The sequence below is a fragment of the Aphanomyces invadans genome, assembly GCF_000520115.1.
Source record: "Aphanomyces invadans strain NJM9701 unplaced genomic scaffold supercont1.18, whole genome shotgun sequence".
Lineage (NCBI taxonomy): Eukaryota > Oomycota > Saprolegniomycetes > Saprolegniales > Verrucalvaceae > Aphanomyces > Aphanomyces invadans.
In genome coordinates, this window is record NW_008580163.1 from 470,864 (window position 1) to 485,217 (window position 14,354).

The following is a 14,354-nucleotide window of genomic DNA, read 5'->3' on the forward strand; positions in this document are numbered from 1 at the left end:
ACGCCTGCCGCCGCAAACGCCATCGTGTTGTCGTGGAACGAGTTTCTGTGTCCTGCCGAGTGGTTCCGATGCAACGCCGTTCCGACCGCCGCGGCGCAAGCATCCCTCGCCCAACTCGATCAATGCATCGTCCAGTTGCTTCTCCACGCGAGCACCCTCGGACCTGTGTTTGTCTTGTGCGAAAATGGCGCGTCGTACATTGAAACGCTGTGTGCGGCGTGCTTACCTGGCTGTGCGCAACTGTTTTCGTCGCCCCAGCACCACGCGCGCATTCAGCTTATCTGCGCCGCCACGGCACTCACTCCGGCGTGGCACGGCCAGATTCTCCAGATGATTTGCACACAGCGTCTACCGGCGAGTGCGTCGTACGGTTTGGTCGTCATCGGGGGCGAGGGACTGCGCCGGGGCTGTCAAGAGCTGGCCAGTCACGCGCATGTGGTTTTGCCCAAGGTGCTCAAGGTGGCGGACTCGTCAGCTGCAAGCATGCCGGCGATCCTCCATCGCCTCGTGCGGGTGGGCAAACAACTCGGGGCCCTGCTTGCATACCGCGACCCGTTGGACTTGTCTATTTAGTTGAATGTATCACGCTCTTATGTATGTTGTTCATGCACGTTATAGAGCTGCAGTTGATGTCGACTACATCAGTGGTGGTTGAGCAGGCAGCTCAGGGATTCTCTGCCAAGTTGTGGCTCGGAGGTAGCACGAACGACGACCCAGTTCGAGAACAGCGACTGTGTACCAAACGTGGCGTCATGGACACCGTGGTCGAGAATGGACCTTGTGGAAACAATCACGCGGGGGCACCAATGCTCGTCCCATGCGAACTCGTTTACGTGGATGCACTATCCAAGTCAGCTCGTGTGTGTAGCTTGTGTCGCTATCTCGACAAAGAATTCCCTAGAGGCGCGTAGTGCGCTCGGTTTATAGTTTAGCGTCGCTGGGATAATTTGGCTTTCGTGGTGGAGATCACAAATGCCGTCGTCGCTATAAACATCACCGTGGTCTGTTGGGTGGGGGACAGCAACCAAGAAAATTCCCGGCCTACTTCATCCTGTGTCTAGCGGGGCAACGTGAGTCACCTGAAAGGCGAGGCCATGCTTGGTCGGCCATGTCCTTGTGCTCTGCATCGAGCTGCATTCGTCCACAAGTTTGGTCATCATGTGATGGTACTGTACAAAGTCAGCCGTGTGCGTTCGAACCGTGGTCAAAATCAACAAACTTTTGATGTGGAAGTTGCAAATTCATCCAATCAAATGATTCGAAAAATGATTCAAGCGCTCGGATTGGACCGTTGGATTTCGGACACACCGTCCGGTTCAAGACGTCCGGAACGAAATCATCCGGATAACTCGATTGGCCACCTCAAGGATGATGACGGTGCCAGACGACGGCAGCATCCCGAGTCGTGTCCTGCGGGAGGCCGTGCTCCGAAAGCTCGAAGGTCGAGTGTCAGCTCTTGTGCACGGAAAGAACTACCTCGTGGACAAGAAGGCGTTCATGGCGCACTTGAGTCAGGACTCGTTGACGCGGACGTTTCTCCAGGCAGGCGTCGTTGCGATCGCAAACCCGTATGCATCGCCCAAGACCGTCTCGTCAGTGCTGTCAGCATGGTCCCTATCCTTCTGGCGAGCCATTAGCTACACGACTGTCACACGTGTCTTGGAAGACATTAGCGTCCACTACTTGCGTCCCCGCATCGCTGGTTGAACACTTCCGCATTGCTCGACATCACAATCGTCCTAATCGGTCGTTCACGCAGGTGCACTCATGAAGGACGTGGCCAAGTCGTCGCTCCGCAAGTACGCTCGATATCAACGCGACAAGACGATCGCGGCATCGCTCATCTTCCACACAACGTTTCGAGCCGCGATCCTCCCCAATATGTCCGTCCTTCTCGTCGAGGCCGTTGTGGACATGTATCGACTTCCCACACACCGATGGTCAGCCTTCTTGCAGCGCAGTGTCGGTCGGTTCTTGGCCGCCCTCGCATACACATCGATCGGCGCAGCTTTGGCAACGTTGATCGCTCCTGGTGAATGGACGCGCATCGGAGCTAACCTAGGCGAAGCGTTCGCCTATGGTCACCTTGGCATGCAAACCCTCATGTGCAAAGACATCGTGCCAGTCGCTGGATTTTTCTGGCGCGTCACCAACTACCACACGATGTACCTTGAAGTATAATCCGGGCAATGACGATGTTTCCTTGAACGGGACAGTGTATATGCCATGCCTTCGTCAATTTTGGAGCGTGAGCAATGGGCGATTGCGATTTGCACACATCCTTGTAGCGAAGTTCCAGGCAATATGGCGCCCAGCAAACGTAGCAGTCGATTTGCGCAGGATCGCCTTGTAGCTTTGCTGCTACCGTGTGAACTCGGCATGCTGCGACATGTCCGGGGCGCAACTTCGCCCACGACGGGCAATGGCGCTGCTGCGATTTCCATGGCCCACCGTAGCCCCTCCGATGCCTGACGCAAGCCAAGGAAGAGATCAACTTCGAGACCTTCATCCTAGTGTAAACGATGCAATGCCACATCGGTGTTTCGAGACAACGCTTCCATGTTCGACACCATGGCTTGGTCGCATCTGCGCTGTGTCTGCAACGAGTTGGCGACCTACCTTCGGCGACAGGATTCGACCGAGAAAAAACTGCATTGTGATCCATGATGTCGCACGGATGGGTGATCTGGAGCCCCGAGATGACGGCGGCCAACGACAATTGTGGCGTGTTGGACGAGATTTGGTCACACGAAGCAATCGCCACGCTGTCGTTGCCAAGCGCTTGCATCATGGAATTCTCTGCATCGAGGTGCATGTTTCGTGGCAGGGACATCACTTGGACGATTTGCTAATCGATCCCAGTCGTGTTCACTCCATTCCAGAGAAAGATGTTAAACTTGAACGCGGTCTACGAACGTACGAGGCGGACGACATGGCCGATACGACTCGTGACACGAGCCCCGTCAGCGCTCGCATCCGCACGCAGCACTGTATTTTGGTGGGGGCACATGGGATTCCCCCCACTCGCGTTTTTGAAAGCCCCAATAGGACCGACATGCCCCACCACGAAGAGCGTCAAGTTACTGGACCACATGACTACCCGCGGCGCCATAGTGAATCGTTGTGGCGTAGCCAGGAGATCGGCGACGAACGAATGGACGTTTACTGGAGGAGAACGCTCCACACTGAGTCGAGATACCCTTCGATCCAACGCGCCAAGGTCGCATCTCCAGGAAGTAAGCCGTCGAGCTTGGGACGCCTCACACGAAGGTTGCATTCACGTTGAAAGCGTAGCAATAGACATCCCACACCCCCACGGCCGTTTGCGACCTCGTCCACCATCCCCACACAATGCCTCCACCGTACAGAGGAATCAAAAATGCGTAGCACGTTCAACGCAAGAGCCAACGTGTCTAACTCATCTCCCTGTGGTGGCGCCACGAGATCTCGTGTACCGAGGCACTTCCTGAAAGCTGGCGCCCGTCCGCTGCGGCGAACCCACGACCAAGCACCGCCGTTCCATTTGGTCCAACCTGCCTTTTTTGTGTGCAACCTCATTGGACAAAATTCGCGTCGTATTGTATGGACCATCATTCGGAGAAACGACGAGACGATGGCGACAAGGCGGTCGTCGGCGGCGGCGCCGACGACTCCACCAGAGCGCTCCATTGCGCGCAAAAAGGACGAGACCAAGAAATCGGGTCTAAAGCAATGCACGCGAGTCCTCTCCTTGCATAAGGGCAAGCTCCAAACGTACACGCTCAAGTACGACGACGCGACCATGTACGTCGGCGAGATCCACGTCGGGTCGAGGCAGCGCCACGGCCGAGGCGTCTACTACACAGCGCAAGGCGACGTCTTGGACGGCGAGTGGAAAGATGATCGCTTCCATGGGTACACTCGCGTTGGCGTCGTGCGGCGTGACGGACGATCGTTGTGGTAGCTTTGGCACGAGGGACTTTGCCACCACCCGTGACCGTCACGAAGGCATGTACCACAAGGACAAGCGCCATGGACGCGGTACTTACCTGTGGGCGAACGGAGACAAGTACATGGGGGAGTTTTACAACGGCAGGGTACGACTTCCGCCGCTTCCTGCGCGCCGAGTGGACTCGGTGCTGATGCTGGCGCGTGGGTAGATGCACGGCAAGGGCGTGTTGCTGTCTGCATCGACGGGCGACGTTTTTGAAGGTATTTCGGTCGAGCATTGCCGTCATAACGAGCTGTGGACGCAGGCACTTGGGTCAAAGGTGTCGTCGCCCACGGCACGAAGCGGTTCGCAAATGGGGATACGCTGCAAGGCACCGTCTCCGCGTCGACGTGGAACGTCGACGGGACGCTGACGGGAGAAGGAGTCAAGACCTACCGCAACGGAAACGAGTACCGCGGGCGGTTTGACCGGGGCGTCCAAAGTGGGTTTGGCACGTTTCACTGGAGGTCCACCGGAAACGTGTACGCTGGCATGTGGGTGGCCAACACAATGGATGGCTACGGGCGCATGGAGTACATGCCGTCCATGCCACTAGCAGACAGCGGCCGCTGCCACGTGTACGTCGGCACGTTCGCCAAGGGCGAATTTCATGGCCATGGTCGCATTGAGTACGCGAATGGCGACGTGTATGAAGGAGCGTTTGAGCGAAATGTGCGCCACGGCCGCGGCGTGTTCAGGGGGAGATGGGACTCGTATGAAGGGAGGTGGGAGGACAACCATCCTCAAGGCGTCGGCTGCTACATCGGAGACACGGTGACGTACCATGGTCAGTGGGTCGGCGGGTGGCCGCAGGGCCGTGGCATGTACACGTGCCGCGCGTCTGGCGACAGGAAGCGCGTCCAAATCCATCAAGGACAATGTGCCGACGATCCAAATTTGACGTTCAATCCATTGATTTTGCTGGAGTATTCCATTGTGAAACCCCGTCGCGAGTTGGTGGCACTGTCGACAGGGCGATCTCTTTCGCATCCAGCGCGACGTGGACGAAGGAATCGTTGGATCCTTTCGTGGAGGTGCTGTCTCGAACGTTCAACTGTAGTGTCGGCAATCGTGGCCTTGCCCCAAACGAAGGTTTTAGGTTCGCCGAGATGCTTGCACCCCATGCCGCCGGCATTGGGATGCTACGCGATCGTGTCGCAGACATGAAGCGTCGTTGTGCGAGTCCACCGAGCTGGACAAAGTCGGTGATGCTCTTTCCCCGAAAGAATGCACTTGCTTGATGAGTGGCGGCAGGGGGGCTGGCCAGGAGGCCAACGTGAACCACGGAGTTGCCGTTGGTTTGTTCGGATTCCACTTTGCCGACTGGCGAGCACGTCGTCTTGAACACTTCGAACTAGTCCTTTGGCCGCCCCCCGAGTTCGCCCAAGCACGCGCTGCCCGATTTGGATGGACAGGAAGACGGGAGCACGCCCGACGGCCATCTATCGAGTCGACGCCACGAAAGAAGAGGGCTCAGTGGGAGAGGGAATTGCGAATCGAGCGAGCAGCGTTTGAATCGTTGTTGGTCATCTACCGTCCTGTGGCTACTTTTGAAAGGATAGAGCATTGACGCGAGGCCCCCCCCCACGCAGTCTGTCAGTCGTGTGCTAGCCCCCTTCTTCACGCAAATCCATCGCGTTGTCCTGACGCACATCTGGGCGATCCAACGACGTGCCGCCGTCCCGCATTGGTTAACGAAACAAAACAATCGCACGCCGGAGGAATCCCGTGCACGTTGCAAACTTTCGTTGGATCGAAAGCTGTTCCATCGACTTTTCATCCAAGTGTGGCTGTGGAACCAAAGTGTGTCGAGTTCGGTGGCATGCGGTATCGATTCGCCCGACTCGAATGCTGCCTCGTGACAGGGGACGGAAAATCATCACGACCGACTCGCACTACGTCCAAGGAAACTCCACGTTGTGATTCAACCGGGCGAGTCTGTACTAGTGTAGACTCTGCTGTGGAGGCTGTGCATCGATCGGGACCCATCCGGCCCCCCATCCTTCACAACACGAATTCGCTTTGATCCCTCCTTGGCGCGTGCAACAGAGGCTGTACGTTGGTACTGGGGCGGACAGGACACACACCCCATGACCCGGGACAAAACCATGGCCTGGACCTGGCATCCCACCTCGTAACCTGGCCGTCCTTGTGGCTATAATCGAGCGAACGACATGACGTCAGATCGACTCGTGGGGGCAGAGGATACCCAGGGCCACAAGCGATGGGGCCAATGGATCGAGCAAGATGCTGCACGATTTTCTCGTCCTTGAACACGGAAATACTTACTGGTCGTACATGGACTTCTACCCCAAGCCTAGCGATGGAAACGAAGTATGTCGTGGGTGGTCTGTTTCGCTGAAAGGGGCATCTTCGCCATCTCTTCTGCGCCAGTCTCACCACCGCGAAAAGGTATGCCGCTGCTGTTGAGATCTGCCGTTGTGTCTCGCGGATGCTATCGGCGTGTTTTCCCATCATCTTTCGATACCCTTCCAAGTCGTGGATGTCGACGGGGTGGACGGGCACGATGCTCTGTTCGCCCAAGAGCAAGAATGGTGGATGAGCGGCGCGAGGCAAGTCTACTGTGAGCATCCAGGACGCGTGCAGGTGTTGTACGATGTGAGTGGTAGCATTTCATTCGAGCTCATATGGACATGGACGTCGTGTGTGCTGCATTGCTCCACTCGTGATGCCCGACAACTCCCTGCTGTGCCGAAGACAGTGTGGCTGTAGGAGGATGCAAAGCACGATGGCATTGTCCACGAGTTGACCAGAGCAGAGTGGGCGGGGGAGGGAGGGCACGAGAGCCGCCTCCAGACGCGTGATGGCCAACTGGATTCCAAAGGGACCCCCATGGCGCCACCTCGACTAGAAACTCTTCGTCGAGCGACTTGCATTGGATGTTGCGGCACACCAACTGCGCCGTAGGATATTTGGCACAACGTCCGAGCAACGTGGGCAAACGGGAGCGATGAACGACTCACGCTGCTGTACTCGACGCTGAACGACGCTGCAGATCTTTATGCGATGACGTACGAGAACGGTCGACTGTTGGCGTATCCTCCATTGCGTCGAGTACTTGTTTCATGCGGGCAGCTCCAAAGTGGCGGACGAGAAAGACATGCGTCGTCATGTCCATGCCAGCAGTGATCCCGCACGAAGTCGAAACATGGACGTCGTCGACCCATTGCACGCGCACCACACACTTGATGCGACGTTCTGTGCCGTAGGTAGACGTGACTTGGCGAATTGCCGACTTGTTAGCATGCGCTTCCCGTCCAAGAGCCCGGTAGCGGCGAGTCACCGGTGCACACATTCAAGAGGCATGTGGCAGGTTTTTGCCTGGTGCAGAATGAAGCGTTGATGCGCAGGATCGTAGAACAGCGTGCGACTTCCAAATCCTCCTGTCAAATGGACGGTCGATCCGCCATCCACCAAGAGTTGACAAGATGAGGCGTCCTGTACCTGGAAGCACATCCACGAGTGGAAAACACAGTTGAAGGAAATCGAAGCGCGCATGGGACACCCTCCATTCGGAGGAAGCGTCCACGTGATGCCCGTCGACACCGCCACCGTCACCACGACCAGAGCGTCGCGTAGGTGGACAAAGAACTGCATAGGACCTCGGGTTTGTCCACCAGGACGCTATCATGAAGGAAAGCATGGCCATAGAATACCACACGCATCCATCATGGCAAACTCGTCCAAGAGAACCTCTCCGACCGTCCACTCGGTCGACGCGGCCGCTTTCACGTCGACGTGCGTTTGTTCGAACCAACCACGAGTGAAACTGTCGTTCACTTGACAAACATTCCTAGTTTACAAGTTGGCGCGAGGAACGGACCGCCGACGTCGTGCGGCACACGTCGAGCCAGCAGCACGTCCAGCCTGTGGTGGAAAAGGAAGGACGTAGAGGGGTGCAACTGCCTGCGAAGCGCGGGATGCACGTTGACTCGTGTGACACCCAGATGATAAGATCCCGACGACGCAAGCGACAACGAGTCGCTCGGAGCAAGCATCTCGTACAAGCAAATGCAATGGATGGGGCGCGAAACGACATGGACGTACACGTCGGCATTCATCATGATGGTACGAGCTGCTCGCACGCTTGCTCGCCACGAGGCTCTCGACCGCGACGCAGTGGATTCTTTGCAGCGAAGACCCATCGTTCGTGTTCCAGTTACGGAAAGAAGGCACCCGAGAAAAAGATCTATACGACAAAGCATACCCTATCCAACATGGTCCACGCGGCGCATTGTGGGTCCAACATGCATCATATTTAGTGTCGACCAACACAATCCACCCCGGGACGGCCAAAGGCATCCTCGCGATTCAAGCCCAGCGGACTTAGAGCGAAGGGAACGCATTCAAGTCCGACACGTTGGGCGCGTTGGCCTTGCCGCCCGCCGCCTTCTTGGCGTCGCCACGACCAGCACCACGGCCACGGCCACCTTCACGGCCACCGCGGCCGCCGCGACCACCACGGTCCTCGCGTTCTACGCGGTCAAAGCGGGGAGGGTTGATGGCGGGGGCGCTAAAGCCAACATCGGTCACAAGGTTCTTCTTGCGGCCCGACGTCTTCTTGGTAAACACCTTTTCGAAGTTGGACTCGATAAAGTCGGGGGTCTTGCCTTCCTTCGAGATCAAGGCGGCGCCGTCAAAGTCGTTTTCGACCGTGCGGAGCTCCTTTTCCGCAAACAATTCGCCGTTCGAGCGGGCTTCCTTCTTCTTGGCGAGGTACTCTTCGTACGTGATGGTGTTGTCCACTTCTTCTTCGACGACGGCGACTTCAGGCACAGCGGCTTCTTCGGCGGCGATTTCCTTGGCCTCGTCAGCGACGGCTTCGTCCACGGCGGCTTCAGCAGCTCTATTGACAACGTGTTGTCGGTAAGAAGGTGCCACGTGGAACGGCCATGAAGGAACACGTACTGTTCAGCCTTGTCATCTTCGTTGCCCCAGTTGCGGGCACCGCCACCAGACTTGGACACTTCCTTACCACGACCAGTGCCGCTCTTGCGGTCAAAGTGGCGCTTGCGTTCCGAGCGTTCGCCGCCTTCGGCATGGTGGTGCGAGCGGTCAGGGCGTTCGCCACGTTCGCGTTCGGCGCGGAGGTTGGTGCCAGTGGAGCCTTCGGGGCGGTCCTGGCGAGGGGCACGTTCCGAGCGAGGGCGGCGTTCACCTTCGGCGCGCGGGGCACGTTCACCATCAGGGCGAGGACCACGGCCTTCACCGCGACCACCACGACCACCTTCACGGGCGCCACGGCCTTCACCGCGGCCACCGCGGCCACCGTTGCGACCACCGTCTTGCTTCTTGGCGGGTTGTTCGCCTTCCTTGCGGGGCTTCACCGTCTTGGGCTTGGTGGGTTCAGCCGCCTTGGGCGCGGCAGGCACTTGCACCTTTTTCGTGTCTTCGTCGTCCGAGTCGAGAGCCGCAAAGATGTTGCGGGATGCCTATCTCGACACAAACCACGCACGATTGGCGATCGTACCACACACAGAGAGACCGGCCGCCGCGGCGACACGTACCATGGCAGTCGGGGGGTGGTAGAATGTCCTGTCCGGAGTGAAAAGTGACAACTGAGGGCTGCCATTGTCTTGCCGATAGCTCCCCACCAACCATAAATTTGATCGGCGGGCGATTCCATCCAATCACACGCGACGATTGGTTGATTCAGCGAAAAAACATTTTTTCGGTCGTTTTGTTTCTCGAGAGACCGCCCCGAACCAGCAACGGATTTATTTTTCGCCGAAAAAAACATTCAAAGTCCCCATCGTGTGTGCGCGTGTCCACCGCCGCCGACGCACGCCGAGAAGCTGGATGCAGATGGAGCACACGATGGATTTTTGGTGGAATGTGACGAGAGAGGAACCCCTCGCCGGAGAAAGGTGCTTGTGGTGACCAAGCCCAGGAGTCCAGTTCTATGGTCCACGTGTTCTCCTGGACACCTCGACACGAAGCTCATATGTACACCAGAGACAACGGCAGGCTCACGCGAGCAATGGCCATAGAAGCGCGGAAGACTTGCCGCGCCTGCGACATTGGAGTCGCAACGCCCCCTCTTTCATGACGTGGTGTGTGCGTACACATGGAAAACATCGAAGGATCGAGAGGGGGCAGTGAAGGAGGCTCGTCAGTGGGTCAGTGCGACATGAGCACCACCACGGCGCGCGAGACGGCCCCACATAAATATGGCTGATCTCCTACGCGATGAGGTGCAAGGCGTCATTGCAACTGATGCGAAGGCAGGTCGTTGACACGTCGAACGTCACGGCGGCTGGTGTGCTGTTGGCAACAAATTCGTTGCTCCGAGTGCCGGAGAATGGAGTTTCCGGATACAGTACTGTACGGTTAGTTTTCAAGTGGATGATGGATTTTGAATTCAACACAGGCGAATGAATGCCTCAACTCTGGGATTGGCACACTGCCGACAGCACGGCACGTGAAGAAGGACGACCGCCACGACAGTGGAGTTGGCATTCTTGATGAAAGCTGAAGCGTCACGGAGGCTACCACCTCGCGTTCGTAAGCCTAGCTCTTGCGGTTGCATCGTTCAAGTCATGATGCACGTCCATCCCATGCAACGGAAGCGTTGGGTTTGTTTTGTCAAAGAAATTTCGCAGTTAAATAAATCGCATAAAAGGTGGTATCACTTCGATGCACTGGAAGAGGGGTGGGTCGTCGGGGGAGGCGCCATGTCGGAGAAAGTACCACCAAAGTCGACCACGTTGACGTCGATCGTCACGGGGGGACTCTGCTGCAGGACCACAGTGCATTGACATGCGGCGGCTAGGAGACCGCAGTGCAAGCAGCGGTCGACCGTCCACACCAAGTCGAGATCGTTGCTGCTAAACTCCATCTCAATCGACGTCCATTCGAATGCCGCCATGTCGAGGGCGATGGCCGTGGTGGCGGGCGCTGATGCCGTCGGCATGTCAAGGTTGCAAGAAAGTGCGAATTGGAGAATGGGAACCTGGATGCAAGCACGAGAGAACGTTGCCCAGAACGCTGATGAACCCATGGCGAACCTGCACAGGCACACTTTTCGGGTCGCCGATGACGCTTGCGCGTACAGGCTGCGACAACCAGAATGAAATGTCCGCATAAAGATGACGAGTTGCTCGCAAATATCCGGTTAACCAACATGCCGGTTATGAAGTCCGTACGGTATTATCCGAACATGAAACAGCATTATCCGCTTTGAAATCCGGATAATTCGGCGGCGTCGTGAGTGGCGGGTTCGGGGTGGTCGATGACCAAGGACGAAGCTTCCGCCGGTGGACGAGCGCAAGGGAAGAAGAGGAAGAACCGCAACAAAAATGCGATCTACGTGCCTCCGGGACGACAGGGGAAGGTGTCGGTTGAAGACAAGGCGGAATCTGGAAGCGCAGGTCCAGCAGGTAAGAAAGTGAAGCGAGTCGAAAGTGTCCCTTGTCCAGCTGCTCCGTTGAAGCCAGCGCTAACGACGCGTGGATCGGTCGTCACCAGAGCAGCGGCTTCAGTGACCCCGTTACCGTCTGCGGTCGTCCCCACTCCTCAACTGGATGTAGCAACGTCGTCGGCAGGAAAGAAGAAAACCAAGAAAAAGAAGCGAAAAAAGGCGGGAACGAGTGGTGACGAGTCACCGGCACTCCAGTCCACGCCAGGAAACTCCAAATTGACGGAATCGCCCATGAAAGTCGCGCGTCGACTGAATGCCGCCGCCGTCGGAACAACGACCCTTCAACGCAGCTCAACGTCGCAAGCTACCCACAAGACGACGAAACCACCTCCACCTAGTGATGAAGCTTTGCTTCCGCCTCAAGCCGTCGCTAGGAAAATCGCAGTGCTTTCTACTCTCCCCACAGCCAACGAGGGTTCCCCGAATCAAGAGACCACTGCACCGCTCAAACCTGTGTTCGAATCGCCACCAAATGGTCCAATTGAAAGCACTCGATCAACTCCTGGAGTAAACCCATCGCTGCGTTCAGGTGTGTCGAAGTCGTCCCTTGCAAAAAAACGTAAGAAAGCAAACCGGTTGGCGGCAAGAGCGGTGCAACAAGGCCAAGCAGATTTACCTGGCATGACGGCGACTTCCCACGAAACATCGCCTGTTCCAGCAACCGCTACCAGCTCACGCGAGCCCCCGCGACCCACTGTCACAATACCTGCGCTTGCATCCGGTCGTTCTTGCGCAATACCCGTCCAAGCAAGTGCTAGTCACTCAAGTGACTCAGAACTATCGACGAAACGTGCCATGTCGTCGTTTGCGTCGCCAATAGATATCATGTCGACATCGCAGCCACTGCATCGTTTGGAGAAAGCACAAGAGGGCACTGCCCCCGCACAGTCTTCCAAGATCTCAAGTCCAGTGGATTCGACCTCGCCGGATGATGCAATCGCCCAGACTGAAGGTGGAGCATGCAAGGCAACTACTTCCCCGTCCGCTCCTCTTGCAGCATCTCTACCCAAGGCAGCAGTATGGAACGAACATATCTCTGGGAGTGCCGTGGCGTCCGTTGTTTTTACCGTCGTGAACTCGGCAACGACGACTCCCGCATTGCCCAACTCCGTGCCTGAACCGACATGTGGAGTCCCTACTGCTGCAGCACCGATTTTGGAAGCAACCGCCATACAAGCGACGATGGAGTCCCCCGTGGCACTTCGGGCGGACAAGGTCATGCTATCGCCCAACTCGGAAGCAGCACCGCCAATGTCAGCCCCCGCACGTGCACAAGTGTTAGCTTCGCACACAACAGAGTCTCCACCAGGGCTTCCAACACTGACAGACGAGTCGATCGTGGCAAGCAACACAATTCCATCGCTCCATTCGACTCCAACAGCCAAGAGCCCACCTGCAGTCAAATCAACACGGACTGAAGAGCCGCCACCAGCTCCTGCGCGAAGACCGATGCCGCGTACGCACGCACGAAACCAACCACACTCAGGGGCGAATACGACTCCGTCACGTCCAGCAGAAGCGCATGCGGCAAGGCAATTGCCGTTGGCATCTCCCCGGCAACGACCAACCGAAGAACGTATGAGAGAACTCGAGGTCCAGTTGTCGGCAGTTGTCACACCCCACGAAGAAAGTCCGCCCGTCACCCCGTTGAACGAGTCAATTCGTTTAAACGAGCTCGCTTCACACTCGATCCTGGTGGCTCCTTTGCTTCGAACACGTCGAACCGCGACGACCCCATCGGCTTCCCCTCGCTCTGACCCCCGTTCGGTCGAAGCCCCATCCATTGCTTCTTCGCCACGTGCCCAGCGAACCCCACGTTCTACCACTGATCCGACCCAGCAAGACCATTCATCGTGTCCCCCAGTCGGCGCAACGCCCTCGTCGATCGCTTTATCCCGTACAACTCCGACATTCTCGTCACAGGATACGACTGCAACCCCTTTTCGCATCGGCGGTCCGAAAGCAGCGTCTGCTGCAGCGTCTCTGTTCTCGGAACCTCCACGCATGCTTCCGAACCACGTTCCGTCCATTACCCCCACCACGTCCGCATGGACGGTGACGTCGTTTGGCACGACCCCGTCCATGGCAGCAAATGCATCCACCCACGTGGCATGTCCTCCCTTGAGCACTTGGTTTCTCTCGTCGGGACAAGCCAACTTTATTCGACAATCGTACGACCATGCCAAGGCGAAAGCCGCGAGGGCCTCGACTGCTCGCGCTCCCGACCTGTCGGCGGACGAGAAAGCGTTTTACGCCAAGTTGGCATCGTCGCATTGGCGCAGTTGGTACACGGCGGCATCGGTCGCCCCGGACTCTGTGCTTGATCCACCGATTCCCCATGTTCCGACCAAAGTCCAAGCAAAAGTGGATTCAGTTAACGCGACGTTGCCGTCATCGCACGGTGTGGATCCAGGCGGTAGATCTTCTTCCTCTACACCGACGTCGTTTGATCAAATGATGCAAGCTGTCGCCCACGAAAAGGCAGCGTCGAGTTCGTTTGAGCACCAAATGATCCAAGTTTTGCAAGGAAAGACCTTGACCGGCCAGTCGTTTGAAGAAGCGTATCGAGACGTGCTGTCCTAGTGCTAGACATGGGTAATGAAAAAGATCGTGAGCCATCGACGACCTTATTTGAACCCCACCACGCACAACCTTTGACAGACGCGATCGCGATCCAGTTTTGACATTCATGCACACGTTGCAGGGTTCCGCCTGGACGCTCCGTGGACGGCTGCATCCGACTCAATCGGGCCACTGGTCTCAGCTGCAGCAGCAAGCTTCTCTGTGGAAGAAACAAGTCCCCGCCAATGACGTTGGCAACAGACTGGTCGTTGTTGTGCTCATGTGTCAGAACGGTCATCTCGACCGGAGATGCCCAGTGATGATGGTGAGACCGAGCTCCTTCTTCATCGGCTCTGCGTACCCAACGACGTAGACAGCTTG

At 57.1% G+C, this 14,354-nt stretch overlaps 7 protein-coding genes across 8 annotated transcripts in view; 4 read left to right on the forward strand and 3 right to left on the reverse strand.

Annotated features, from left to right (window-relative positions):
* H310_08691 (hypothetical protein) overlaps positions 1–200 on the reverse strand; it is a gene marked incomplete at both ends in the record, with an annotated part of 1,263 nt that extends 1,063 nt beyond the window's left edge. The window contains one exon of the mRNA XM_008874542.1: positions 164–200. Coding sequence (XP_008872764.1) covers positions 164–200 — 37 coding nt within the window. The remainder of the gene's footprint in view (positions 1–163) is intronic.
* Positions 201–330: 130 nt separating this feature from the next.
* On the forward strand, positions 331–573 carry H310_08692 (hypothetical protein; the record flags this gene model as incomplete). The annotated part of the gene is made up of 1 exon (XM_008874543.1): positions 331–573. One exon carries the CDS (start codon positions 331–333, stop codon positions 571–573), a length of 243 nt encoding a protein of 80 aa, XP_008872765.1.
* A 785-nt stretch (positions 574–1,358) lies between these two features.
* On the forward strand, positions 1,359–2,212 carry H310_08693 (hypothetical protein). Its single transcript, XM_008874544.1, has 2 exons — positions 1,359–1,702; positions 1,760–2,212. The coding sequence occupies exons 1-2, from the start codon at positions 1,369–1,371 to the stop codon at positions 2,179–2,181; spliced, it is 756 nt and encodes a 251-aa protein (XP_008872766.1). The 5' UTR covers positions 1,359–1,368; the 3' UTR covers positions 2,182–2,212.
* A 1,369-nt stretch (positions 2,213–3,581) lies between these two features.
* H310_08694 lies at positions 3,582–5,030 on the forward strand (the record flags this gene model as incomplete). Of its 2 annotated transcripts, XM_008874545.1 has the most annotated exons (5): positions 3,582–3,894; positions 3,944–4,076; positions 4,140–4,191; positions 4,236–4,906; positions 4,944–5,030. In XM_008874545.1, exons 1-5 carry the CDS (start codon positions 3,614–3,616, stop codon positions 5,028–5,030), a joined length of 1,224 nt encoding a protein of 407 aa, XP_008872767.1. In that variant the 5' UTR covers positions 3,582–3,613. The 2 variants fall into 2 exon arrangements, with proteins under 2 accessions (XP_008872767.1, XP_008872768.1); XM_008874546.1 differs by having other exon boundaries at positions 3,582–4,076.
* A 3,011-nt stretch (positions 5,031–8,041) lies between these two features.
* H310_08695 (hypothetical protein) lies at positions 8,042–9,560 on the reverse strand. The gene is made up of 3 exons (XM_008874547.1): positions 9,499–9,560; positions 8,900–9,423; positions 8,042–8,837 (listed from the first exon to the last, which is right to left on the reverse strand). Exons 1-3 carry the CDS (start codon positions 9,499–9,501, stop codon positions 8,318–8,320), a joined length of 1,047 nt encoding a protein of 348 aa, XP_008872769.1. The 5' UTR covers positions 9,502–9,560; the 3' UTR covers positions 8,042–8,317.
* A 1,007-nt stretch (positions 9,561–10,567) lies between these two features.
* H310_08696 (hypothetical protein) lies at positions 10,568–11,057 on the reverse strand. Its single transcript, XM_008874548.1, has one exon. It carries the CDS (start codon positions 10,989–10,991, stop codon positions 10,620–10,622), a length of 372 nt encoding a protein of 123 aa, XP_008872770.1. The 5' UTR covers positions 10,992–11,057; the 3' UTR covers positions 10,568–10,619.
* Positions 11,058–11,187: 130 nt separating this feature from the next.
* Positions 11,188–14,053, forward strand: H310_08697 (hypothetical protein). The gene has a single exon (XM_008874549.1). The coding sequence runs from the start codon at positions 11,223–11,225 to the stop codon at positions 13,992–13,994; it is 2,772 nt and encodes a 923-aa protein (XP_008872771.1). The 5' UTR covers positions 11,188–11,222; the 3' UTR covers positions 13,995–14,053.
* Positions 14,054–14,354: the final 301 nt, after the last annotated feature.